The sequence below is a fragment of the Mustela putorius genome, unplaced genomic scaffold, assembly GCF_011764305.1.
Source record: "Mustela putorius furo isolate JIRA1106 unplaced genomic scaffold, ASM1176430v1.1 tig00000421_pilon_pilon_pilon, whole genome shotgun sequence".
NCBI lineage: Eukaryota > Metazoa > Chordata > Mammalia > Carnivora > Mustelidae > Mustela > Mustela putorius.
Window position 1 is genome coordinate 6,961,403 of NW_025421375.1, and position 13,140 is coordinate 6,974,542.

General features: G+C 46.6%; 1 protein-coding gene across 2 annotated transcripts in view; it reads left to right on the plus strand.

Annotated features, from left to right (window-relative positions):
- The first annotated feature begins 617 nt into the window (after window positions 1-617).
- Window positions 618-13,140, plus strand: part of ACER2 (alkaline ceramidase 2) — a 33,424-nt gene continuing 20,901 nt past the window's right edge. Inside the window, exons 1-3 of one of the 2 annotated variants that reach the window (XM_004761829.3) lie at window positions 619-852; window positions 9,285-9,399; window positions 10,115-10,256. In XM_004761829.3, the coding sequence (XP_004761886.1) occupies window positions 745-852; window positions 9,285-9,399; window positions 10,115-10,256 (365 nt within the window). In that variant the 5' untranslated portion in view covers window positions 619-744. Of the gene's footprint in view, window positions 853-9,284; window positions 9,400-10,114; window positions 10,257-13,140 lie in introns of both variants that reach the window. The other variant, XM_004761830.3, reaches the window with a different exon arrangement.

A 13,140-nucleotide genomic window follows, 5' to 3' on the forward strand; every position in this document is an offset into this window, starting at 1 on the left:
GTTGCTATGGCTAAAGTTTCACCCTGTGTTTAATTGAAGACCAGATTAAAGACCTAAGGCTGGAGTCCAGGGCACCAAGAGCATCCTGGAAATTGCAGAAGTGCTCTACTGAACTGTGGGTGGTACTGAGCCGGCCACTCCACCCTGTAAGGTCTTCTTGCTCTAGCCCATGGCACTGGGTCCTGCTCAGCAAACCTTCACTGACTTCAGGGGGACTGAAGGCTTTTCTTTCTTGAGTGTGAACACCAGCGTCCCACGCAGGGCACAGCCAGATCAGTGCCAAACTCCTTGAGAATCCACCGGGGCCTGGATCCTTCAGTGGGTGGTGGGGAGTGGTGGCGCCTGTGTGTCTGAGCCGGGGAGGTGGGCGTGGGCAGGCATGGGCAGGCACGGGGCCGACCTTCAGGGCTTCTGCCACCTGCCATAGGACGGGTATCCGGACTTGCCCCGACCTCTGTCCGCGCTTCCGGACTGCCCCTCCTCCCACACGCATCCCGCCCCCAGGGTGGGCGTGGCCTGCTCGTACCCTCGCCTTCCCCTCCAGGGGGCGGAGCTGGGGGAGGGGTCCACGAGTGAGTCACGTCCAACAGGCGGAGCTGAGCACTAGGGGGCCGGCTGGGGAGGCGCCACATCCGGCGGCTGACTCGTTGTGTATAAAACCGAGGCCGCAGTAGTCGGCTTCCAGCAGCAGCCCTGGGCTCTTTTCGGCTAGGGGAGCAGCTGCTCCAATGCCCCACAGCGGCCATGAGCATCCCGCACTGGTGGGACCAGCTGCGGGCCGGCAGCTCGGAGGTGGATTGGTGCGAGGACAACTACACCATCGTGCCTGCCATCGCCGAGTTCTACAACACGGTGCGGGAGCGGGAGCGGGAGCGGGGATGGCAGGCGGACTGGAGGGAGGGGACCATTTCTAATCGTGGTTGCACCGGGAACCTGGACGTGGGTCCCTGCGTGTATTTGGGGTATGCTCTCTCCAGGGCCAGGGTCGATCCGTGCGCCCCCTTCTCTGCGCTCATTCCAGCTCTCCATCTGTCTGTCCTCTTCTGTCCCTATCCCGACATCTGGGCTTATTCACCCCTTGTCATTTCCTTCTGATGGCTCTATTGTCTTGTTTGACCGGCACCTGTCCCGAAGCCAGTGGTCCGCGCCAGCCCCTCACGTAGTGGGTGACTCGGGGACTGGCGAACCCGCCGGGACAATTCCCTTCCTCCCCTAGGATCTCTGTGGCGTGACGCACTTGGGTCGCATTGTGCGGTTTCTCCGTGAATACCTGCTCTACGAGTGGGTGGGGGGGGAGGGGAGTTCCCGGGCAGGTTTCAGGGGCAGGGCCCACTGCCACCGCGCTGATTGGCCCCGCCCCGCTAACACACCAATAATAGGTCGAATTACTTTGGGCCAGAATCACGGTGTTACTAGTTCCCTTGCCTTTAGTTTCCAGGCTCAGTCCAGCTCCCAAGTCAACTCCCCCAGGCCTATGCCCTCTCTAGCGATTAAGCCTGAGGAGTGAGAGGGAAGTTTGGGAGTGACTGTGTGCGTGTTTTGTGGGGCTTGCCTTGGTCCCACTACGGGCAGGCTGAAACTTCCCCACCGCAGTAGTAGTGGGTGTTGCTGTTAGTATTTATGGGAGGGAAAGCTTGATGCTGGAAGGAAATGCCTCTTCTTTTCGCTGTGCGGTGGCTCAGGATTCTCAGACCAAATGGAAGACTCTGCATGGTCATTTCTGCGGCTGCCCAAACACACACAAAAACCCAGGAGCTCCTGGTTTACAAGTCCCTGTGAATTTGAGGTTGTTCGTTAGGGTTTTCTCCGTGGATTTGCTGGAGAGAATGTACTTGGCATGAGTCAGTCTGGAGGGATCTCTGATGAGCTGGTCACAGCCCTTTCATTCATTGATGATGAAGCTGAACTCTAGAGAAGGGAGCAGTCATCCTCACGTTTCTGGCGCAGTCCAAAAGCCTGCACTCTCCCTCCTTCCTCTCTCACAAATACTCCTGCTTCTTAATTATGACCAGGTTAGTTCTTCAAGAAAACCTGCCCTTTCCTGTCCATCGATCCTGTGAAAAACTAGTGGAGGTGGCTACAGGTCACCTGTTGAACCCCTTCCTTCAGAGAGTACCCTCAGGGGCACACAGTACTGCAGCTGGCTGGGTACTTTGAGTACCCGGTGCTCTTCAGTGTCTGTGGGTGATTAGCCTGGCTGGTCCTCCTGACAGGCCTTGTTCTTTGCAATACTCCTAAACCACCAAATTTGCTTTAGCCCATTAGAGAGCTTTAAATCTCAGAGAAGTGTTTGGTCTCCTGACTTTGTTGAGTCTGGGTCCAAAAGAGCTTAGAAAAAACTGTTTCCTTCTCTCTGTTTCCTTGCCCTACTTATCTTTGAAGCTTATCACAGGACAAATGTGTGCTTCTCTCTCTCTTGTACTGAGGAAGACAGTGAGCTATTACTTGGTGATAAATAGCTTATTAAATCCTCATTGGAAGGCAGCAGTTCTAATTATCCATTTTAGAATAATCATTACTAATTTTGAGGAAAAGTTTTGGGAACCAAAGATAAAAATCAGGGGATGACTGGGAGAAGGATCTAGAACCTTCTTAATGGGTCTTGGGGGTAGCACATCACTACTACAACTTACGTCACTACTGGCTACCATTAATTGTTTGCTGGGTGTTCAAGCTCTGCTGTGTAGTGCACAATCACCCCGTGTGGTGGGCACTCGTCATTAGATCCACTTGAAAGGAAGAAACCAGGGTCTAGAGAGATGACACAATTTGCCAAGGTCAAGAAAATGGCAGAATTAAGAGTTAGACCTTAGCCCATTTGACTCTACAAAGATACTTATCCCGAGGATGCAAATGTCACGTAGTTCCTTTTGACTTTTTTATTTTGCACAGCATAGCTGTTTATAATTCAGTCATTTTTTAACTGAAAACTCCTGCATTGGGACCATTTGATCTACAGGATAGAACTCATGATGTTGGGTATGAAAAAATTTGTGTAGTTATTTGTTACAGTTGTTTAAAATGTTCACCTTAAAAATAAAATTTACTTGACCAGCAAACATGGGTTTATTTTGGAGTAAGAGAAAATTGCCATTCAGGACAAATAAAGCTATAGCAAAAGCATAGGCGAGACCAATAAACAAAGGAGCAGAATGTTATCTTATGGAGAAGGAGGAAGTTGGGAGGGGTTGTTTTGAACTGGAGAAACGCAGAGAGTTCAGGGTGATTGTTTCTCATGGGCTGAGGGGTAGGGGTAGTGGATTTCTTGTGGGAGATACAATGTATATCTTTGCCTGTTGGGACCTGGAATAAATTCCTTGGGGACTCTTCTGTTAGGGGTCTGTCATTCACATTGAGTGGTGTGGGCTTCCCCTTCCAGCCTCCCCAGGGAGCATTTCCAGGCAACTTCAGTGAGGTTTGCACTTACTAATTTTCACAAATAGTAGTAGCACGATCAGGGTTAAAAAAAAAAAATCAGTATGCAAGTTATAAAGTGAAAAATCTGCTTTTTTGTATTATCTTTTCAGACCCTTTCTCAGGCATTGTACAAAACATGCGCATTTGTGTGAGTATATAAAATACATATGTTAAATGTGTACACCCAATATCTAAGTTTTTATTCAGCCCGGTTGAGATCATAACTACACAGACTCCTTTCGATGTCTTCACTTAATAGATCTTAGAGATGGTCCTAGATTGGCTCAAACTTACCTTCCTCTTTACAGTGTCTAATCAGTGTTCCATTGAAGGGACTGACCGTGATTTATTTAACCACTCAATCTCTTATTGATGGACATGTAGGGCGGTTTCTGTTTTACGCTTCGATTTGGTTTTGGAGCAGTGATGCAATAAATATCCTTATATCTGCTTCTGGGTGGACTTATACAAGTACGAATCCTCTGGAGGGAATTCTGGAGGGAATTGCTAGATCAAGGAGAGAGTTTACTCAGAGACTGATAATCGTTGTTAAATGGTCCACCAGAGAGAGTACCCTGTTTATAGTATACTCGCACTGACAGGGTTTGGGTGGACAAAGCCTTTTGCTTTGGGGCCCTGCAAATCTCTATTGCCTCAAGACTTGTCATCATCCTTTGCTTCAGCCAAGCCCACATTTCTCTTCCAAGAATGTGTCATGTTCTTCCATAGCCATTTGCTTCTGCACATTTTGTACTGTTTCTTCCATCTACAAGTTTTATGGATGTGGGTTCCTTTTTATGTTTTAAGTTTCCAGGCTCTAGTCATACCAAATAGAAGGACTCTAGAACGCACTGCTTTAGAGAAAAGTAGGGTCTGCTTTTTAACCACTGGGCTTTGCTTTTGGGGACTGTCTTGATGGGCAGTGACTCAGGGGCTCAGGAGGAAATCCACTGGTGCTGAAAAAAGTCTCGAAGCAAATTATCTGCATAAAACCAGTCCATCATCTGTTGCCTTTCCCAATGAGCTCTGCTACCCATCAAGATAAAGAAGGTAGTTCTCCTGATATGATAAGGCCCATGTCCCCATAGGGCAGAATGACCTATATATTCTGTCTCTGTTCATGGCTAGATCTGTCTGTTTACTGGGCAGCTACTGTGTGCGTGTCACAGAGATCACACCTGCAAACAATCTTTTGGGTGGTGATGGCCAAACCCAGAGAGGTACACAGGTTGGCAAAGGTATTATTGGTATTCCACATGGGGTTCGGGTGCTGGGCAGGAATTTTGCAAGAAGTCTTCTGAGTGGGGTGGCCAACGTATGGTCGTTTGTCCAGGCCTTGCCTGTGTCCCGGGGAACCCTCCTCAGTCCCAGGCAGGCCAGGACAGCTGGTCATCCCAGAGGCACGAGGGCAGCGATGGAGTGGAGGATTAGACATCCGCATGCAGTGAAGAGGCCCAGACCTTCTACTCAGCCGGGGAATACCCCTTAGCTACCTCTGAACCTTCTGTTCAGAAAATCTCACAGCCTGTTGCTTTGTCAGCATTTACTGTGTGCCTGGGAAAGCGCACACTCCCATGCGTTGGGAGGAGATTGCTGCCTGTTCCTGAGATTATTTTGGGGCGATGTTCCGGAGGAATTCGTGGAATGAGGAACTTTCTAAGGAAATAATTAATACATTTTAAAATTGCGGTTTCCTTTTAATTAAAACAATCTGCTCTGCAGACATTAAGCTAATTAGTGCTCCAAAGCAACAACAGGCTTTCAAAAATACCCCTTGGCTGAACTATTCAACTTCAGTAACCCACACAAGTGTGAAGGGAAGTTTCATTTCTCAGACGAAACGGAGCCGCTGAATGTGTGTTTTAACCGGGACTTGTTTGCTTTTCTGTATTTCTTTCGGAGTTCCTTCTTCTTTTTGTCTCGGGGAGAGAGTGTCCCTCTGATTTGGTCTTTTCCTTTTCATAGACGGAGGGCTTTAAAAGGCATGGTGGAGGTGGACCATCATTGGTAGGAGGGCTATGAAGAGGCAATAAGGTGATTTCTGTGTCATTGGGGAGATGTTCAAATGGTGCTTCAAAGTTGAACTCCTTAATACGTGCATTTAAAAACAATGTTTGAGGTCCCATGACTTTCCTGCAGGTGTAATGAATGACTTCATACCTTTGTGAAAAGTGTGTAAATACATTTAAACGTCTTTAACACAGAAGCCAGCATTGCAGTGTATGTTACCCAGAATTTAAATACAAACTCAAAAAGGCAAAAACAAGTGAAGAACACAAGTTGACAAAGCCAGCTTGGGGGGACAGCTTAGCAGATGGCTGTACTTGGCTGGAGCAAGGGAGATTGCAAGGGTTTGAGGCAATGAAGACGAGGTAAAAAGCAAAATGTGTCCTGCCGCCACCCCCACCACTGACATTGTAGGAGAGGCTGGTCCCTGGGGCTCTTTCCCCTAGATAACCCCCGCCACATGTGGCACTTACAGCAAGTGAGGTCAGTCTGTCTGAACTAAGAGGAGAAGTTTGGCGTAGCCTGTTGTTGGCCTGTTGTTGAAGGAGAGAAGTAGTAGAGTGATGATGTTCTAATACGCGATACGTATGTATTCACATAAATGCAAGGAAAGGGACTGGAAGACTGAATCTGAGGGCAACGGGTATCCCCCTCGAGCAGGATGGCAAGGAGACTTGAAACAAAATTACAGAACGGAACAGGAGAACACGTTTCTATCTAAAAGGAGAAAGATCAGGTTTTGAGTTATCTCTGGTATAATAATTCCGTTTTCTCCTTCTCCCCCTTTCATTCTTTCTCTGCTCCTGGCAAGGAGAGCCACATTTAAATTGTATCACAGGTGCACAAGGCAGGGATAAGTCAGAATTTTTAGAGAGCCAGCGAAGAGTTCAGCCAAGGAGGTCAGAGTGTAGCTGGAGGGCAGGGGGGCGGGGAGTTGGAGGGAAACAGCTTAGGGCCCGCCCCTGCTCTGTGGGTGATGGGCCAGCCTGCCGAGCCCTTCTGGGCGCCCGATGGTCTTGAAGCACTCTCATTTTTACTCCCGAAGAACTCTCGTTCTTTAAAGGATTCCTTGGAAAGTTAAAGGCTGGGATAGTCAAACAACAGCTTACTGCTGACAATGTATGCGGACCCTAGGCCCAGTTCCTCCTTACCTGCTGCTTAGTGACTGAGAGCGGCCCTGTTTCTAAGCTTGGAGACTGCACCCTGGCTGGGACACCTGACACCATTTATCCAAACCCTCACCCTGGGCTGCAGGTAGCTTATGGGCCTTTCCGGTGAGAAGGAGGAAAAGATCGCCATCAGAGCAGATGAACTAGAAGGAAAGTACCTTTTTCTGCACAACAGGGCAGCCCCACTGGGGATTTCAGGCTTCAGTCTTAACCCCCGGCGGCAACCCTGCACCCATCCCGCCCCTGACCATATTCCATCCATTCCCTGACCATATTAGAAACCAGGATCTGGTTCTCCACTTGCCACTGACTGAATTCCCTCCTCTCTTCCCTGCCTTTCTAAAAGTGGAGTCCCTTATAACCTTTCCTGCTCCCAGATGTTGAAAGAGGCCTGCCTGCCTAGGTCACTGACCGTCCCAGTCTTTACCTGTCTGCCTCAGGGGTCTGGTGTTGCTGAGGTGTTTGGTCTAGTTGTGCACATGCACACTTTCTTACGTCTGGTAAAGCTTTTCTACCCAGGCTCCTTTAGTTCAACTCAGAGACCCACCCTCACGGTTCTCGTGGGGCTGCCTCTGTGTTGTTCAGCAGCGGGGACTGGACTGGTCTTTGGAAAGAGCCCAGGCCCTTGATTTTCTGGACTTCATCTGCCCCAGCCTCCTACCTGTGAAAGTTTTTTTCTAGTCTTTTCTTGTGGAATCCTCCTACCCTTCCCCAGCGGTGTTGCTCCATTCGACTTAGCTGTGGTTTTCCCACTCTGCATGCTTCCTCTGCCTGCTGTCATTTAGGAGTCACAGTTAGAAAGGAAACTTCAAAAGCTGAATGTCCCCACCACTTTGTACCTTGGAGGATGGCCTTCATTAAGAACAAAAACAACCAGAGCGTTGGCAGAGTGGTAGAGCTACGAGAACCCTTGTATGGGGCTGGTGGAAAGGTAACTTGGTCCAGCCACGGTGGGAAACAGCTTGGCGGTTCCTCAGTAAGTTAAACATGGAGTTACCATGGGATCCAGCAATGCCAACTTGGGCATATACCCAGAAGAAAACAAGTACGTGAATGTTCATAGCAGCCCCATTTGCAACAATCTATTAATGAGGGAGCAGGTAAACAATGTGGTCTTCAGATGAAGGAATATTATTTGGCCACAAAAAAGCAGGAAGTACTGAACGCACCATAATGTGGATGAACCGTAGACATGTTGTGCTAAGTCAAAGAAGCCAGACACAAAGGTCATAGACTATGTGACTCCACTTTCATGAACTACCCAGAATAGGTACACTCACAGACACAAAGAAGCCAGACACAAAGGTCATAGACTGTGTGACTCCACTTTCATGAACTACCCAGAATAGGTACACTCACAGACACAAAGAAGCCAGACACAAAGGTCATAGACTGTGTGACTCCACTTTCATGAACTATCCAGAATAGGTACACTCACAGACACAAAGACGCCAGACACAAAGGTCATAGACTGTGTGACTCCACTTTCATGAAATACCCAGAATAGGTACACTCACAGACACAGAAAGCAGATCAACAGTTGCCAGGGGCTGGTCTGGGGGGTAGGGAGGGAGCAGAAAGTACCTGCTTAATGGGTGTAGGATTTCTCTTTGGGGTGATGAAAGATTTTAGAGCTAGACGGAGGTGATGGTTGCGTATTCCAAGGGCATATAATGACATAGAATTGTACACTTTAAAATGGTTAATTTTATGTGATGTGAATTTTGCCTCGATTTAAAAAAAATTGGGGGAAAAAAAACCAGGAGCTGGCTGTGACCTCCTAAAAACAAAAAGACAAAAGAATACATTAAAAAAACCCTAGAGCTGAGGTTCCAGAGTTACGCTGACCTGTACGGTCATCCCTGAGCACCTGTGGATGTTGAGCACATGGAGTTTGGCTGGTCCCCATAGAGATGGGCTGTAAGTATGAAGTTCACCCTGGACTTCAAAGCTTTATGTGAAAAATGGAATGGAATGGAAAATACCCCATTAATGATATTTAAATAGTGATTAAGGGTTGAAATGACAATTTGAATATATTAGAGAAGATATGTATATTTTTTGAAAAGCCAAATGCCACCCCCCAAGATAATAGGCTTAAATCCGCACTAAAATCTGAAAGTTTGATCTTTACCTAAAAGTAGGTTTGATTATGGGAAGAAACTGACAAAGGCAGGCACAGGAAACTAGGAAGCATCCTGCCTTGTGTAGGTGTGGGAGGAAAAAAGCTGGCCTTGCTAGCAGAAATTTTGGGGAGCTGGAATGTCTAGTCCTTGCTTCCATATTAAACTTTATTTTTTACTATTAGTTAGGGTAGGCCTTACTTTTAAAAACGTACGTTCAAGTAGAGCAAAAGGCTTTATAGGTAGTCTTGTGCAGAAAAAGAAGTGAATCTGGACAGGGGGCTGGACAGCCTTCGTAGCTCGATCATGGGAGTGGCTGTAAAAATGCTGCAAAGAGACAGAAAGAAGCCCCCAAATGGCCATTAAAGAAGGCTTAAATTTCCCCATATCTGCAGTTAAAAAATAAAAAATACATACATACATAAAAGATGTAACAGCTTGAACAAGATGTGTGGCCACATCCATCTCAGTTTGGAAGAAGGGTCATATCTGGAACACGCTGTTTTGTTTCTTTGCCCTTTTACTTAATATTCATCTTTTCATTTTACATCCCCCCTCCCTCCCCCAGATCAGCAACGTCTTATTTTTCGTTTTACCGCCCATCTGCATGTGCTTATTTCGCCAGTACGCAACATGCTTCAACAGTGGCATCTACCTAATATGGACGCTCTTAGTTGTAGTGGGTAAGTGGATTCGTGTCGGAGCAGGGGCCGAAAGGGAGGAAATGGAATTCTGCACACTTCCTGTCCTAGTTGAACATTATGTTTTTGTAAACCAGAGTCACCCTGACGTATTTGTGAACTTTTATTTTGCTTTGACGCCCGAAGGAGGATGCTTTTGAACACGGGCTGCATACCGGTGTGACTCTAATGATCACTCCATGGCTTACGTCTGTAACCCTGTTGGTGCTGTGCCAGCGCCATTTTCTGAGGACTTCGGAAGAAAATCTCACACACAAAAAGATTGAACTCTGATGAGACTTTAGTCTAATGGATCAAAACAAAGAAAATTCTCTGTGTTTGATCTTTCATTGTTCTGGGAAATGCTTGTATAATTTCCATTTCCTTCCACAGGCGGATTGGGAATTCTTAACAGTGAGAGAATGTTGACTTTTATTGACTGCCTCTTCCCTGAAGCCTCCGCGGAGGAGGACGGAGTGTTTAACTGTGGCATTATTTGAGTTCTGCTGTGCTGACCTTGGGGCCCTGCTTGAAATCCTCTTTCTAGGCTTCAAGTCTGCATGCTTAGGGGGTGTGTGTTTCTTCCTTCAGCTGCTTCTTTCAGTGAGAGTGTGATCTGGTGATTGTGACAGTGGTTGGTTGAATGGCTGGCCTGTGTTGAATTTGTGAGTCTATTCTTCTATGGTGACCTTTTTTTACTGGTTGTCATTGATTCTAGGAATTGGATCCGTCTACTTCCACGCAACCCTAAGTTTCTTGGGCCAGATGCTCGATGAACTTGCAATCCTTTGGGTTCTGATGTGTGCTCTGGCCATGTGGTTCCCCAGAAGGTATCTACCAAAGGTCTTTCGGAACGACAGGTAAGCTTGTGCTACAGTTTTGTATTTACTGCTGAGTGCAGTACCCAGTGTCAGGAAAACAGCAGGCAACGGAGCCTCACCTGTGATGAGCTTATCAGATATTTGTTTAATGTCCAGTCTTTATTCTGTCAGACCGTAAACTGACGAAAGAGGGAATTTTAATATGTTTGGTGAAAAATTGATGGGATATTAGGGATAAAAAGTCAGATGTCTCCCTCATAGGATATGAACAAAAGTGGAAAGATTTTCAATGGGGAAGAAATTACTGAATGGTAGTTCAAAGACCTTTGATTTTCTGCTAGAACATTTCCTTGAGTCCAGTCCAGTTCTTTGACTTGATAAGTTTATAGAAGAATTCCATTAAGGAATTGGTCCTTGTAGCTGTAGATCCCGTGATTGTCAAATGGTATTGGTTTTACTTCTGCTAAGATCTAAACACACACACACACACACACACACACACACACACACCCCTCCAACCCGGAAATCCAGAATCTCAGGAAGAGATGCATTTCAGTGTCTGTTGTGAGGCTTAAATGGTTATTTATCCAGTAAATATTTTTTTAAACACTTAATATGCATTTTTTTCTAGGCACTGGAATATAGCAGTAAATAAAACAGTGGAGTCTCTACCTTTGGTGAGCTCATACTGAAGTTGGGAAGCCTACAAATCAATGAACAAAGAAACAATGCAATGTTAGGATAAGTGCTACGGTTAAAAAATGAAGCTGGACAGGGGGTAGAGGTGACATGGGGTGCGCATTTGGAGTTTGGTCAGGGAAAGCCTTTCTGAGGAGCTGTATGAGATTTGTCAATATCTGAAGGAACCAGAGAAAGTCAACCTCATAAAGATGAGAAATGCTTCTAGAACATATGACCCACATATATTTCTTTGTAGGACACTATGTTTTATATGGACCCATATGTATATGGATAAATAGTTTAAATATGGCTTCAGTTAAGCAAGCTGTGTGTACTTGGGGAAGAGCTATACTAGGAGAAAAAAAGAACTCCCTACAGTTTTCCTGGTGCTGTGAAGAGGAAGAGGAATTTTGGAGCTATTAAAGCCAAAGGCTGTTCTCTATGGATGGAGGTCGGGAAGTGTCCATAAAACATTGCTGGCTGCAAAAAGCACATGGTAGAACTGTGTGGGGGATATATATATAATAATTTTAGAACAAATTAGCTATTTCTTTTTGAGTTTATGACTGTGTGTGTGCACAGAAATGCCTAGTGTAGGGCACCTGGGTGGTTCAGTCGGTTAAGTGTCTGCCTTCAGCTCAGGTCATGATCCCAGGGTCCTGAGATCAGGTCCTGTCTTGGGCTCCCTGCTTGGTAGGAAGCCTGCTTCTCCCTCTCCTATTCCCCCAGCTTGTGTTCCCTCTCTTGCTGTGTCTCTTTCTGGCAAATAAATAATAAATAAAAATTTCAAAAAAAAAAAAGAAAGAAAGAAAGAAAAGAAATGCCCAGAGGAGGAGAATAAACAACCACTATCATTGGCTATTCTTAGGAATGGGGGAGGGCGTGGGGGAGAGATCTTCCACTTTTGCCTTTAATCTATTGTTGTGCATTTTTTTTTTTTTTTTTTATTTGTCAGAGGGAGAGCGAGAAAGCAAGCACAGGCAGGCAGAGGCAGAGGGAGAAGCAGGCTCCTCGCTGAGCAAGGAACCCGATGTGGGACTCGATCCCAGGACGCTGGGATCATGACCTGAGCCGAAGGCAGCTGCTTAACCAACTGAGCCACCCAGGCGTCCCAGTTGTGCAATTTTTTTTTTTTGGAAACAAAAAGCACATGTTACTTTTTAATACTAAAAATGTGCTTTTCAACGAGGTAGGGAGAAAACATACTTCAGGTGAAGTAGCTGTACAGTGTTCATTGTACAGAGCAGGATTTGAATTACATAGTATTTTCTTTGAGTATCATGGAACAGATAAAGGATCCTCAAGATTACTTATCCAAAAAACTAGAGTGAGCAAGCCAGCTGTTGACAGGAGGGGACAAGAAGGGCGTTCCCAGTCTCAGGAGAAACATGGTCTCCCTTGGCTGTGGCCTTCTCCTCAGTGGAGGAAGGAGGCTCAGTGTGTGGCAGGTTGGCTTGGGCCGTCTACAGTTCCTTGTCTTGTTGTGCTTGCTTGACTGGCTGCAGGAGAATGAGTGGGGTGCTTAGGAAGCCTGGTGAGGTGGAGAAGGGGGGCAGGGTGAGGGCGGAGGCAGGCAGTGCCAACTAGTGTCCTAAGGGGACTTCACAGCCGGGGGATCTTAGGCTCTGGTGGAGGAACATCATTTACCTTGGCTTTTCCTGTCATGCCGGAAGGTGGCCACCAGTCTCCTCCATACCTGCTCTTAGCCTGGTGGGTGATAGGCAGAGAGCTGAGGAACCTCTTTGCTCTTAGATCTGATCTTTCAAGTCCTGGGAGCTGAGTGGGAAGCCACAGACCAGAGAATGGTTTTGTTCGTGGCTCTCTGGGCATGCCACTTGAAATTCCACGTGACTGTTTTTAGTGGGTTCGTAGTAGAGAACTTTTTTCTTTTTCATTTTTCTTCTTCTTCTTCTTCTTCCTTTTTTTAAGTAGACTCCACACCCAGCAGGGAGCACAACACAGGGCTTGAACTCAGGACCCTGATTTTTCAGACCTGAGCTGAGATCAAGAGTAGGATGCTTAACCACCAACTGAGCCACACAGGTAGCCCCTGTCTTTTTCATTTCTTAAAGTGAGGAGTGAGGGAATGTTACGAGCCAGAGAAAAGAAAATGGGATAATGGATGTAATTTCAAAGCTTGCCAACTTTAATAATGAAACCAAACCATGGGACAGAGAGGTGAAGAGGTGACTGCTTGGGACTCTTCTATTGCTGGCACCATTTCTCTGGTAAGACGTGACCC